This window comes from Marmota marmota, unplaced genomic scaffold, assembly GCF_001458135.2.
Source record: "Marmota marmota marmota unplaced genomic scaffold, marMar, whole genome shotgun sequence".
Classification (NCBI taxonomy): domain Eukaryota; kingdom Metazoa; phylum Chordata; class Mammalia; order Rodentia; family Sciuridae; genus Marmota; species Marmota marmota.
In genome coordinates, this window is record NW_026000242.1 from 16,020,633 (window position 1) to 16,033,547 (window position 12,915).

Genomic DNA, 12,915 nt, shown 5'->3' on the forward strand with positions numbered 1-12,915 from the left:
GGAGATTGATTAAAAAAAAAAAATCTTTATTTTTTCTTCCCAGCTGTGTAATCAGTTGAAAATGAGACCAAAGATGAATGGAAATTAGAGCATTAATTTTGCTACTAAGAAAGTGATAATAGGACATAACTGTAGATTTATGGCCAATTGGACTTGTAATACTTCACCTCTGAATTAGAGAAACATACTGACCTTGTCACTGGCACCTATCTTCCCCATAGAGACAGAGGCTACACCTATAACAGGGATGTCAAAGAGCTATGTTAGATCCTACTAACCAGCTGGTTCTGAAAAGAGGAAAGGAATGAGCTGGTTGAGTCTGTCTGCAGACTAACTGGTCAGCCAAGAGGTTACTTCTTTTCTGGAGAGTTGTGAGTGAAGGGGCAGAGAAAGCTAGGAATGTGCTTTCTACTTTTCACTTCTAGAGAAACTCCCCATTTAGCAGTTTTTCATTAAAAGTTATAAAGAAGGGAAATCTTACCCTTTAGTTGAGCTAAAAATCTGCTGCAATCATTATTTTCATTTGTTGTCTCTAGAAGCCTATAATTTTTAGCCACCAACAGGAATGATAGAGTTTTTGTTAGAGCCATCTTTGTAGTAGTTGGAAGATGTGCATATATTAATTTATGACAGGATTATTAGATTTTCTTTCAAAAGAACTTTTAAGGGTAAGTAAATGATATTGAGGAAAAAATGTTTATTAAACATTTCATTTTATCATGCTATATAATACTGAGTCCTAAATTTGAACTTGTTTCACTGTAAGATGGGATTCATTACATTTCTTTCCTGGTTGAAGGATTATGATGGGAATAAAATGAGTTTAATGTAAGAGCAAATGTTCTTCAAACTCAGAGCAATTTGTACATGTAAAGGATTGTTAAGGTATGTGTCCTCTAGGGTTCTTTACTTGAAACCTTCACTTCTAGAACAAGATGTTCCCATGACCAGAAGTAGGATTTCAAGTGGTCATAGAAAGAAAGATGTCTTTCATTTTTTCTCTTTTCATTTTCTCACTCTGGTGCCCTGTGCTGTTCTACTTTGTTGTTGTTGTTATTTGTTTGTTTTTTGATGCTTTGTAATTACTTGAATTCTTCCCTAGATCCTTTTCCAGACATAGAATCTGGGTGCCACACCTTTGTCTCTATTTCTTTTTTTTGTCATCCTTGACATACTTAGTTGTTTTAAGAAATTTACTATAGTGCCTATACCAGTTTCTATTTCTTTGTAACCATTTTGTTAGTGGCATCATTGTTTTGGCCTCTTTTACACATTTTTTTTAAAAAAATTCTGTTTTGTTTATTGATTTTCCTTTGGTTAGAATCCTTTTGTTTATATTTAACTATTTTCTTTCCTTTTTCAGGAAATTTCTAAAATCTTTTTTGAATTTCCCCCCTCAGTAGTACTAGGGATTGAATCCAGGGGCACTATCACTGAGCTATATCCCCAGCCCTTTTTATTTTTTTATTTTGAGACAGGGTCTCACTAAGCTTCCAAGACTGACTTTGAACTTGCATTTCTCCTACCTCAGCCTTCCAAGTCACTGGGATTACAGGTGTGCACAACTGTGCTCCACAAAGATTTCTCTTAATTCTTAAATGCTCCAACACAAGATGTTCCCAGAAGGTATTCTTAACTTTAATATCAATCTTACTCAAATGCCTTATTTTCATGACCAGCTAACTACTTGAACTTCAATATCTCTAACAAGATGTGTGAACATTTTATAAACAGCCAAAGTAGTTTTTATTTTTTCAAATATGTTTTGCCTCTGCAACTAAGTTGTGATTTTCTTTAATGCTTTTGTACCTCCAAAAGTATTACAAATATTCATACATAAACTTCATGATATGTATATAAATGAGGATGCTTTTAGCTGCAAAAACAGCAAAAAACCCCCATAAAACAAAAAACTGAATAAAATGATTATACAACAAAAGCAAGTTAATATCTCATATAACCATGCAGGCTAAGTTCCAAAAGTTTCAATTTGTAGGCTTAGCTTAGTAATTTCTCCAAGGAACCATGTAGATTCTTTGCATTACAAATACTCAGGCTCCCCTACCCAAGGACTAGCTTGGGGAAATATCCAACAAGAGAATTATATGAGAATTATATGCACCCTGTGAAATCAATTAGGCTTTTGCATTTAAGTACTCCTTACTTAGTAGGTTTGTCCTACTGTAAATTGCATCTTGCCTTTGTTGGCCAGATGTTTTGAGAAATGCCCTTGCCATAAACCTCCTTGTAAACTAATACGCTTGTTGGGCAGTTACTCTTTAGAACAAATGCCGTAAGATTGGGTTAGCCAAAGGTGAAAGTGATCATATAATGTGCATTTATTTAAAATAGTACCAAACTTTTATTGAAAATAAGAAAGAAAATTTTTGACTGGCTTATCTGTAAAAATGAAACAAAATTATGAAGATAGCTTTAAAAATCTTTTAAAATTTAACAATATTTAGATTATGTTACAACTATAAGTTTATATTTAGAAAAAAAGAATAAGTCACATGAGCATTATTTTGGTATTGCTTTTCTGATAAAATATGACAATTTGATAGAAAATTTCTTTGTTTGTCATTTACAACTTAATTATAAAGGGAGCCTTTTTTCCCCAATGCAATTATTGAAGTCATTATCAGTTTTTCCAAGAGTTTGTCTTAAATCTCTGATATTCACATTTCATTTAAAAGCTTTGTGCATCACTGATGTCTTCATTGTAAAAGTCCTGGCTTTGTCAGATTTTCAAATCTTAGGCTTGCTTTATATGTTATTTAAATGATTCTCTGATTAAGAATGTTAGGAATGAAGGCTGGTTTTCTATATTTATAGTTTTCTTCCATATAAAACAAAACCTTAGATAGACTTCTATCTTTTGTAAGAATTGTGATTCCAATTTGTTCATATTTGCATTGCATTGGCTCATATTTGTAACATCAACATTCACTAAAAGGCTGACCAAAAGGGTTACAACAGTGAGCATAAGTAGTAGCTGATGTTGAACAATGGTTTGGGCCATTATTAATTTTATAACAAGTTGATTGGTTTATCAGTGAATATTTCTTTTTGGACTTTTGCAACTCAGTGGGTTTGGATAATCCTGTACACGGGTAATGAAGATCCTATCTACTGAATACTTACTACTAGGCAGCATCTTTCATTATATTGTCTGCTTTCTCTCTAGGCTTATGCTTTCAGTAAATAGCTGTTGAGTCCAGTATGATCTTCTTAGTAGGAAATTGAATATAAATTCTTTGTGAAATGTCTTGAAATACCCAGCCAAATGGTATGGTAGATTTCCTAGTCTTTTCAATTTGATCTTGCTATAGTTTGCCCAGCAGTATTCTCATTCTGGAGAATTCTTATCAGTTTTATCTATCAGGAATATCTTCTCTTTTAGGAGTTTATTGTTTTAATGGACAAATGTTCATTACTTTCTGATCTTTAGCACAAACTGGAAAAAGCACAGACCTTTTCATATACAGCTTAAAACAACAATTACAATCTGAACTCCAGACATACTGACTTTATCTACAGCCTTTAATTTAGCCCTAAGTATTTGCATTTATAAGTAATGTTTATAGACTCGGACACCATTCTCCTCTTTTTATCTGGATTCCAAGTTTTAACTTATCTAAATGAAGCTCATTATTTTTGTCTTCAGCCTTTTACCTCCCATTGCCATTCTCTCATATAAAACAAAACAAATTTCTGCTCTCTCTGGGTTCCCTGCTCTGGTTAATGATCAATTCAGAACCTGGGAAATGTTCTTGACATATATTTTATTTTTTGTTGTTTGTGTGTGTGTGTTTCTGGGGATTGCACCCAGGGCCTCATTCGTGTTAAGCTCTATCACTGAGCTACATTCCCAGTCCTATAAATTTTACTCTTAAGTACTGCATTATTGCATCTAATGTCTTCTTTGTAGAACAGCTTTACAGAGGTAAAATTAACATACAATAAGCTGCACTTATTTAATATGAGACAGCTTTACTACACTCAAAATAATCAAAAAGAATGAATATATATATATTTCTAAAATATATTTCTGTATGCATTTATTTCTTCAGCAAAAAGAGGGATACAAACATATTTTCAGTCTTTATCCTATCCCCCTAATACCTCCCACCCCCCATGTTAGACCAGAATATCCAATGTTCTGAAAACATTTTAGTTTGTTTTCTTTTTGGGGGGTGGGAGGTGGGAGGGGTACAGGGGATTGAACTCAGGAGCACTGGACCACTGAGCCACATCCTCAGCCCTATTTTGTATTTTATTTAGAGAAAGGTCTCACCGAGTTGCTTAATACTTCAGCATTGCTGAGTCTGGCTTTGTACTTGATCCTTCAGCTTCAGCCTCCTGAGCTGCTGGGATTACACGCATGTGCCACCGTGCCCGACTAGCTTTTTTTTTTTTTCTTTTTTATGGTGCCTAGGGGTGGGTGCTTTGCCACTGAACCACACCTTCAGCCCTTTTTATTTTCTTATTTTGAGACAGGGTTTCGCTAAGTCACTGAGACTAGTCTAGTACTTACAATCCTCCTGCTTTAACCTCCCAAGTCACTGGGATTGCAGGCAAGACTTTGGCTTTAAATTTTTTTTTCTTTTTTCTTTTGTTTTTTATAGTTTTATTTTGATGGGCCTGCTTATTCTGCTAATTTTGATATGTTTTTTTATTCTTTTATTTTATTTTTATTTGGCTTCTTGAATCTGTGGGTTGGTTTTGTCCATCAGTTTTGTAAATCTCAGACATTGTCTCTGTCCCATTTTCTCTCTTTATTTACCTTTTCTTTATATTCTTTATTTTACTTTTCCTATTCTTATATGTTTTATTTTATTTCTTCATGCTTCATCCCAGATAATATCCTGTATCACTAATTCTTTCTTTTGACATGTTTAATTTGTTCTTAAACCCATTCATTGAAGTCTTAATTTAATTCATGGTATTGTTCTGTTTTAGCATACTTGTTTTGTGTCTCCTTTTATAATTTCCATTCCCTGATGAAGTATTCAAGCTTAGCGTTTATATCTTTGAACATGGTACACATGTTTGTTTTATAGCCTGTGTTTGATATTTAAATATTTGAGGTCTCTCTGATTCTTTTTTTTCCCCTTTGCTAGACTGTCTTTTTGTACCTTGGCTTATTCTAATTAAGAATGTCTGTGATGAAGGCTGTTTTGTATATTTATAGAAAGCTCATAGATGATTGTGTTATTTAGCTGAGATTTTGGACAGTGGAGTTAGAAAATGCTGAAATGTTAATATCACATGGTATAGTTCCAATTCCAAAGACAAGAAATTTCAGACTTATTCTTTCAGAGAAAGATTAGAAATGAATTAATATAGGCTCCGAATGGCAGTTTGAATCATCATTCAATTTATATCCTAATGCAATGCTGGAAACTGAAAAAGTTAAAGCCTGTATGTTTTATTTTCAGATCCTTGTGTGTTCCTACTGGAACTGAATTCAGCATGGAACAAGTCAGGAAACTTGGGTTCTAGCTCATCTCTTATATTAATAACTTTTAATTGACTAAGGAGAGATAACTTCCTTTTTGTGTTTTCTGTCTTATATTGCAGTTGGCATACAATACTTGCATTTAATTGTCACAGGGAGTTGGTAAGCATTTAATACAAATAATAGCAGCTACTATTGCTTTTTTCATCACTGTCAATGCTGCTATTGCTATCATCATCATTGCCAGCAACTACCTGTTCTATGCTTGGGATGTGGTAGATGCTATAAGTGACCTTTTTCTTATGGGAACAATCTAGTGCCTCAGGAACAGATAACCCCTGACTGTTGTTCTTTGTTCCTCTAGATGTCTTTTTTTGGTTATATGTATATATGAATCTGTTGATTTATTTTGCTTAAGGAAAAAGGTCCATACAATATACAAATAGAATTTAGGAAGCCTTCTGTCCAAAAGATACACCACTGTATTCCTTCAAATTAAGTATTTATAATTAATTAATTCAAAAATCCTTCTAGAATATAATACACTAGATAAGCTATAATGAGTAAATAGGGATAAAATTTTAAAAGTTTATATTTTTTAAACTAAAATGTTTCATTACTTCTTTAGCCTTATATATAAAGTGGTTTGTCACTGACATTTTTGAGACCCCATCTTTGGATGCTGGTTCGTTTTCCACAAACAAATGAAGCCACAGTGTAATTAATGAGAGCTCATAGCAAATGGTCTCAGTGTAAACACATAAGCATGAGCATATTATCTTTTAGGCATTTAAACTAAGCATTTATAATATTTAATATGCAATGGTATCTAAAGTATCTCCTTGAGCATCTTTTATTTTTCACATTAATTTTTCTATTATGCAGTGGGCATTTTGCTCTCCATTGTACCATTTGGCAATTGCATTTAGACTGTTGAGCTAAAAGATGTCTTCTGTTTTTATTTTATATTACACTGGAGCTTAGCTAGACAAGAAAGTTCAAAATCATCTGTAATTGGGGTTGAAGAGGATAAGATGGTATAATTTATTCATTCTGCAGCTGAGACTGACTTTTGGAAGGCAGAGTTATGTTTGAAAGGTAGAATTGGCTGATTTGTGCTATAGTGTTAGTGTTTTATTTTTAAAATTTTTGACCTATATAATATTGCTTGTTTCACATATGCACACTGCAGGCATGTTCCTTGATATGTGTCCTAAATGCGTGTGTAGTACCTGATCAACTGAGAAAGTTTTTACATCATAAGCATCAAATGAAGTTCTGCCTTTCATATTCTTTCTTAGTAGCAATGAGAATTGAGTGCCTTTGGATTGCACTGTATTTAGCTGTTGCACTTGCTGTTAAGGGCTTATTCTCCCATATTGTAGGGCACTATCTAATTTTCATGTCCAGATGGGTGTGATTTTTTCCATTCTCATGACCAGAATAGAGAGGCCTATATTTTTTAGAAATTGATGTTGTCTAAAGGACAAGGAAGCAAAGCTTGTTTTTTATTTTTGTCATTTTCAAATGGGAGGTCCTATATGATAATTTCAGGGTGCATCGGTGACATTTTTCTCTTTTCCTTTTGGTTTCACTAGACTTGGTATTTTGGGGATTCCAACTTTCAAACAATTTAATCAGATGGATTCAAGTCTCCAATGTGGGTTGTTGAAAAAAATAATTTATTATTATTATTTTTTAAAACATACTTTGCCAGTAAGAACCAGGAAAGAGAAATAGGTTTGTTGCAGGTCTTGATTTTAATTTGTCTTAAAGGAGCAGGCTATGTGCTATACATAGAAGTTTTAAAGGCCACTGAAATCATCCATTGGTTTTCATTGGTGTCTATTTCTCTGTCATAGAAAAATATGGCATAACCAACAAACTTCTCTTCCAACTACTCTTCAGCATAGCAGTATGTTCTTGTGGGAGCATCATCTTTTGTTGAGAGACGAAAAACTATATTTGTTTTACTAAAAATGCTCCCAATTCCTCTGATTACCTACAGTAGACAAATTAGCTCTTTAAATGGTGGGACTATAAATTCGTAAGTCCAGGGAAAATACATAAACATATTTTTGGCACAGCTATATTTTGTAGTTCTGATAATTTTTATGTAGTTTTTAAAATATATAATTCTAATCTTATATCCTTGCAATTTTGAGTCTGTCTTCTCTTTTTCTTCTTTTCTTTCCCACTTATCCAGACATGGTGGACATGTCTGTCCATATCAAGGTATGTGGAGTCTCTTCTTTGCTGTTATTTCATTTTGGTCAAATTAAGATATTAGCATAATCTAGGAGATTTAAAATTGGTAGTTTGTGGGAAACAGTGGACTTCAATCTATGAAATATCTTCTCTAAATAATGAAGTAATTTCTGGCCTCAGCTTTTAAATTTTTTTTTTTTAGTTGTAGATGGAAAAATATCTTTATTTATTTATTTTTATGTGGTGCTGAGGCTCAAACCCAGTACCTCACACGTGCAAGGCACGTGCTTTACCACTGAGCCACAACCCTAGCCCCCAGCTTTTATCATTCTTTGTGAATCACATGTCATTCTTTACATCATATTGTCACTTTTCCACATATTCTTCAGGGTTTCTCTTAATAGGTTAATGATTTCAGTCTATTTCTAACCATTAAGGATCAAGATTAAGTTTGTCTTCTTTTCAGAAGTATGCCCAGTGACGATATGTCCTTCATTTTTCTGTTTGGCCAACGTGGAGATCTGTTCCTTCTTTTATGTACTAATGAATCTTATTTTTTTCTAATGAATTTTATTTTTTCTTGGGTGATAGAGTGATAACTGTATCTGAAATGTTCATTCTGTTGCATTTTGGATGTGTAAAGTTGTAAAAGATCAGAATGTCTAAGATATTTGTTTATTTGTTTGAACTGAATATTGTCCTCAGTCATGCCCACAAGTTTCTGGGGATTTGGTCTTTATTGACTCTGCCATCTTGGAAAGTAGAGAAATAGGTTAAACTAAAAATAATAATTGGAAAGGGCTCCTGTACATCTGAGCTGTCCCATGGCAGAATGATTCAGCAGTTGCAGGGGAATGTTATTCAGTGCATTATAGTTTCTAAGAGCATTTGCAATAAAGTAATCAGGCTCCCCTGGCTGGTCATGCTCTTATGCTTATTTGCATTCCTAGCTCAGGTGCTTTCTGAATGTGAGGCCTTTGGTCAAGTCCTCTTCATGCACCTCTGCCAAAACCTTCTTGTTGGGGGATGAGTGGCAAACCTAGAAGACACCTTTTCTCACTGGTCTTCGTACTCATGACTTTTGAACTCCTAGTCCTTCTCCTTCATCTTTTCTATCCCTGGGTTCATAAAACTGTTAGAGCCTTCTGTTTGGGGTTTAAGTTGAACAATTTTATAGGTAGCTTATAGAATTCTATAGGTGTCTTATATATAGGATAATGCAACATAATGGGTTAGTAAATATTTGTTTGATGAATGAATTGGAGTCTCATTTTCTGGAATATTTTCCTATCACAATGTGGGATACAGATGACTGTCTTTAATAAAATGATAAACATGATGATTATTCTTTTCTATATGTGGAACTTAGCTTTTATTCAGAAAATTGAATCCCATACACATTGGTTGAAAATGGGCCACAGTCAGGTGGATTTCTTCCCCCTTTCCCTCAGTAATATATTATAAAAATTTTCATGTGGAAAAGTTGAAAGAATTGTAGAGTAAAGATCTATGTACACACTACCTAAATTCTAAAAGTATCATTTTAAAACTTTTGTTTTATCAAATATCTATCCATCCATCACTTCATTACTTCTTTATTTATACATTTCAAGAAAGTTGCAGGTATCAGTACACATCATCCCTAAAAACTTCAGAATTAATCTGTAGTGTTTATGAATAGAATGCTTTTAGAGTATAACTATATGAAATTACATATATCACCTTACATTACTTTCCACAATTAGATTGAAAGAATAGGTGAGAATGGGGAAAAGAATCAGCTTAGATCTGTATAATTCCTTATAGTTTTCAGAGAATTTTCATGTGGCTTATGTAGTTTGGTCCAATATTATTAATAATAGCATTAATAACATTTATTGAATACTAACTTTGTCCCAGGTACTTTGCTGAGTTTATCTCTAAGAAAGGTATTTCTTCATCCCACTTAATACTTTGTTATATTTATTTTTCAAATGGCTTGTTCAATTAATATATTTTTCAGCCCTATGGCATGCCTTTTTATTTCACATTTGTCAGCTGCTGCTATTTTAGTTGAAGTCTGGTGTTTGATAGGCTACTAGGACAAAAAAGATTTTATGGGTGTAGTATCTTTACAAGTTGCCGTTCTGAATAATATTTGAGTATAACTTAGGAAAAGTGGCTGAAAAATTTCCTGTTTTCTCTAACCATCTCTTATTAATCAGCATCCAATTCCAGTATGTTGCATGACTTTCAAGGTGCAAAATGGGTTACGTTAGAATCTGTATTTAATCGTTACTTTTCCTTAGATTATTAATTGTTAGCATTCTAGAGATAATAAAAATAACAGCTACAATTTGTGTATTAAATATGTGTCATGTCTCTTAGCACCACATAAGATTAAATAAAAGTATTGTGTCCATTTACAAATAAAAAAATAAAATTATAAATGTTAAAAAACAGTAAGTAAAAGATTAAAATTCTAAGTGTAAAAAGAAAGGCCATAGATGCCCCCAGGTTTCTAGGAGAATTGAACCCAGAAGTCCCAATGTGTAGACATGATCCTATTTATGTCTATTACATATTTAATCATATAGCAATTCTATAAGAGCTGAGAAAGCCAGGGCACAAAGAGGTTAAATGGATTGTCCCGGTTCATGTGGCTATTAAATAGAAGAGCCAGGATGTGAGCGTTTCAGCTCCAAAGCCTTTGTGTTTGACCATTACCCTAGGTTTTCCATGGTATGATCCTCAGATTACCTGCTTTATAATTTCTTGGGGTGATTGTTAGAAATGCAGATTCCTGAACCTTACTTTAGACAGATTAACTCTGAATTTCTACGGATGAATTTTGTTTTTTTTTCTTCATTCATTTGACTATTCTGCATGAAAGTTTGAGAACCACTGTGCTGTACTTTTCTATAAGCATAATTTTTTTTAATATGTTAGCCTAGAAAATAGGCCAGAATGAATAAATCACCCTTATCCTTGGAGTATATGAAATTTTGTATTGACTTTATGTTTTTGTTTTTGCTTCAAGATTGTTATGGATTTTAAGCATCCAGATGGTGTCACAGTACAAGTTATGTTGCCTCGTCGGAGTTTGCTAGTGATGACAGGAGAATCTAGATACCTTTGGACTCATGGGTATGTATATTGAAATGACCCTGATGTCAGGATGTCTTTTGCTTTGTGAGAGTTCTTGTTCTTCTCTGTCTGAGCCACTGGATCATGCCTGCACTTTGGGGCTTCTGGGTTCAATTCTACTAGGAACCTAGGGCCATCTATGGCCTTTCTTTTTACACTTAGAATTTTAATTTTTTACTCGTTGTTTTTAACATTTATGATTTTTTTTTAGTTGTAAATGGACACAATACCTTTATTTTATTTATTCTTATGTGGTGCTAAGGATCGAACCCAGTGCCTCGCACATGCTAGGCAAACAATCTACCACTGAGCTACAACCCCAGCTCTATGATGTTATTTTAAACATTTTAAAATCTTTTTATTTTGGGAAAAATTAAAATTTAAAGAAGAGTTGGAAGCATAGTGAAGTGAACTCCCTTCACCTTTTACCTAGATTTATCAGTTGGGAACATTCTGCCACATCTGTTATTTCTTTCTCACATTTATTATTATTTTTTGCTGAATCATTTGAAAATTATATCATGACCCTTTATCTTTACATGCTTCATTATGTGTTTCCTAAAAACAAGGTCCATACCTATATCAGGGGTTAGCCAACTATGGCTTATGGGCCAAATTTAATTTTGTTTCTATGCAGCATTGAGCTAAGAATGAATTTTATATTTCCAAAGGGTTTTAAAATGGAAAACAATGGGGAATTTTCAACAGAATCTATATGTGGCCTTCAATGCCTGAAATATTTATTATCTGGCTCTTTATGGAATGAGTTTGCTTATCCATGTTTAATAAAACCATAGTGTAACACTCAAATTCAGAAAATCTAATATTGATAAAATACTTATATATAATCCATATTCAGGTTTTGCTAGTTGTAAGACAAAGTGCTTTATACCAAGCTTTCTCTCAGTTCGGGATTCAGTTCATGATTCTACATCACATTTATTTGCTAATTTTATTTAATCTTTATTTTGAAACACTTCCTCAACTTTTCTTTGTCCTTCATGATGTTTGGTTCTTTTGAAGAGGCCAATTGTGTTGTAGAATGCTCCTTGAGTTTGATTTAATCTGAATCTAAAGAAATACATTATATGCTTTTGGTAGGAATGCACTTTTAGCCTTTTGAGAAGAGAGTACTGCTACGATTTATATCTATTATCACTTAAAATGTTGCTGAGTTATGTACTTATTTTGTTCTGCTTGGAGGTTTTAGCTGACACATTTTTATAAAAATTCATGGAAGTGATCATGTAAATGAATTTGTAACCTCTCTTAAATGTGAGCCATAAAAAAGATGGCCTGATTTTGTGCACTGGTGCTTAAATTTATTTGATTTTTTTCATGGCTACTAAAATGTTCATAACTTAAAATAAATGAAAATGGTGATCTAATCCATTGGTTTTACGTATTCTTGGAATTTTGAATGTAATGACATTTTATTTTTTGGGTACAAGCATTTTTGCTGTCACTAATGTTTAAGCTTAAGAGTAATGCTTTTATAAAAAATGCAAAATAAGAAATTACTGTCCATATAGTAAGAAAATATTTCCATCTACTTTTGGTAACGATACAGATTCTTCTAAAACATCATTTTGATCATATTTATCCTGTTGTTGAAAGTATATCATGCCTTTAAATGTTAATATTTATTTCTGGAAGGTTGGATTATAAGTAATATTTATTTTTAATCTTGGCTGTAGACTCAAAAATCCTTCTTAATATTTTTTTTAGGGGAAAACCCCTCAGCATTATTATTATTATTATTATTATTATTATTATTATTATTATTAACTGTGGATTGAACTCAGGGGTACTTTATCTCTGAGCTACATTCCCAGCCCTTTTTATTTTTTGAGACAGAGTCTCATTGAGTTCTTTAGGACCTTGCTAAGTTGCTGAGGCTGACCTCTAACTTGGCGATCTTCTTGCCTCAGCCTCCCAAGTTGCTGGGATTACAGTTGTGCACCACCATCCCCAGTATTATTTTTGAAGGCTGTCATTGACCTCATTGCCTGTAATGTGACTGTATAATTTTGTGTGTTTGTGTGTGTGTGTGTGTGGATGGGGGGTGTTCAAAAGAGAGAGAGAGAGAGAGAGAGAGAGAGAGAGAGAGAGAGAGAAAT

General features: G+C 33.2%; 1 protein-coding gene across 4 annotated transcripts in view; it reads left to right on the forward strand.

The window, feature by feature from the left end:
• Positions 1-12,915, forward strand: part of Alkbh8 (alkB homolog 8, tRNA methyltransferase) — a 51,447-nt gene that overhangs the window by 16,661 nt on the left and 21,871 nt on the right. For all 4 annotated transcript variants that reach the window (XM_048795782.1, XM_048795783.1, XM_015489923.2 and 1 more), the window contains exon 8: positions 10,689-10,795. In XM_048795782.1, coding sequence (XP_048651739.1) covers positions 10,689-10,795 — 107 coding nt within the window. The remainder of the gene's footprint in view (positions 1-10,688; positions 10,796-12,915) is intronic.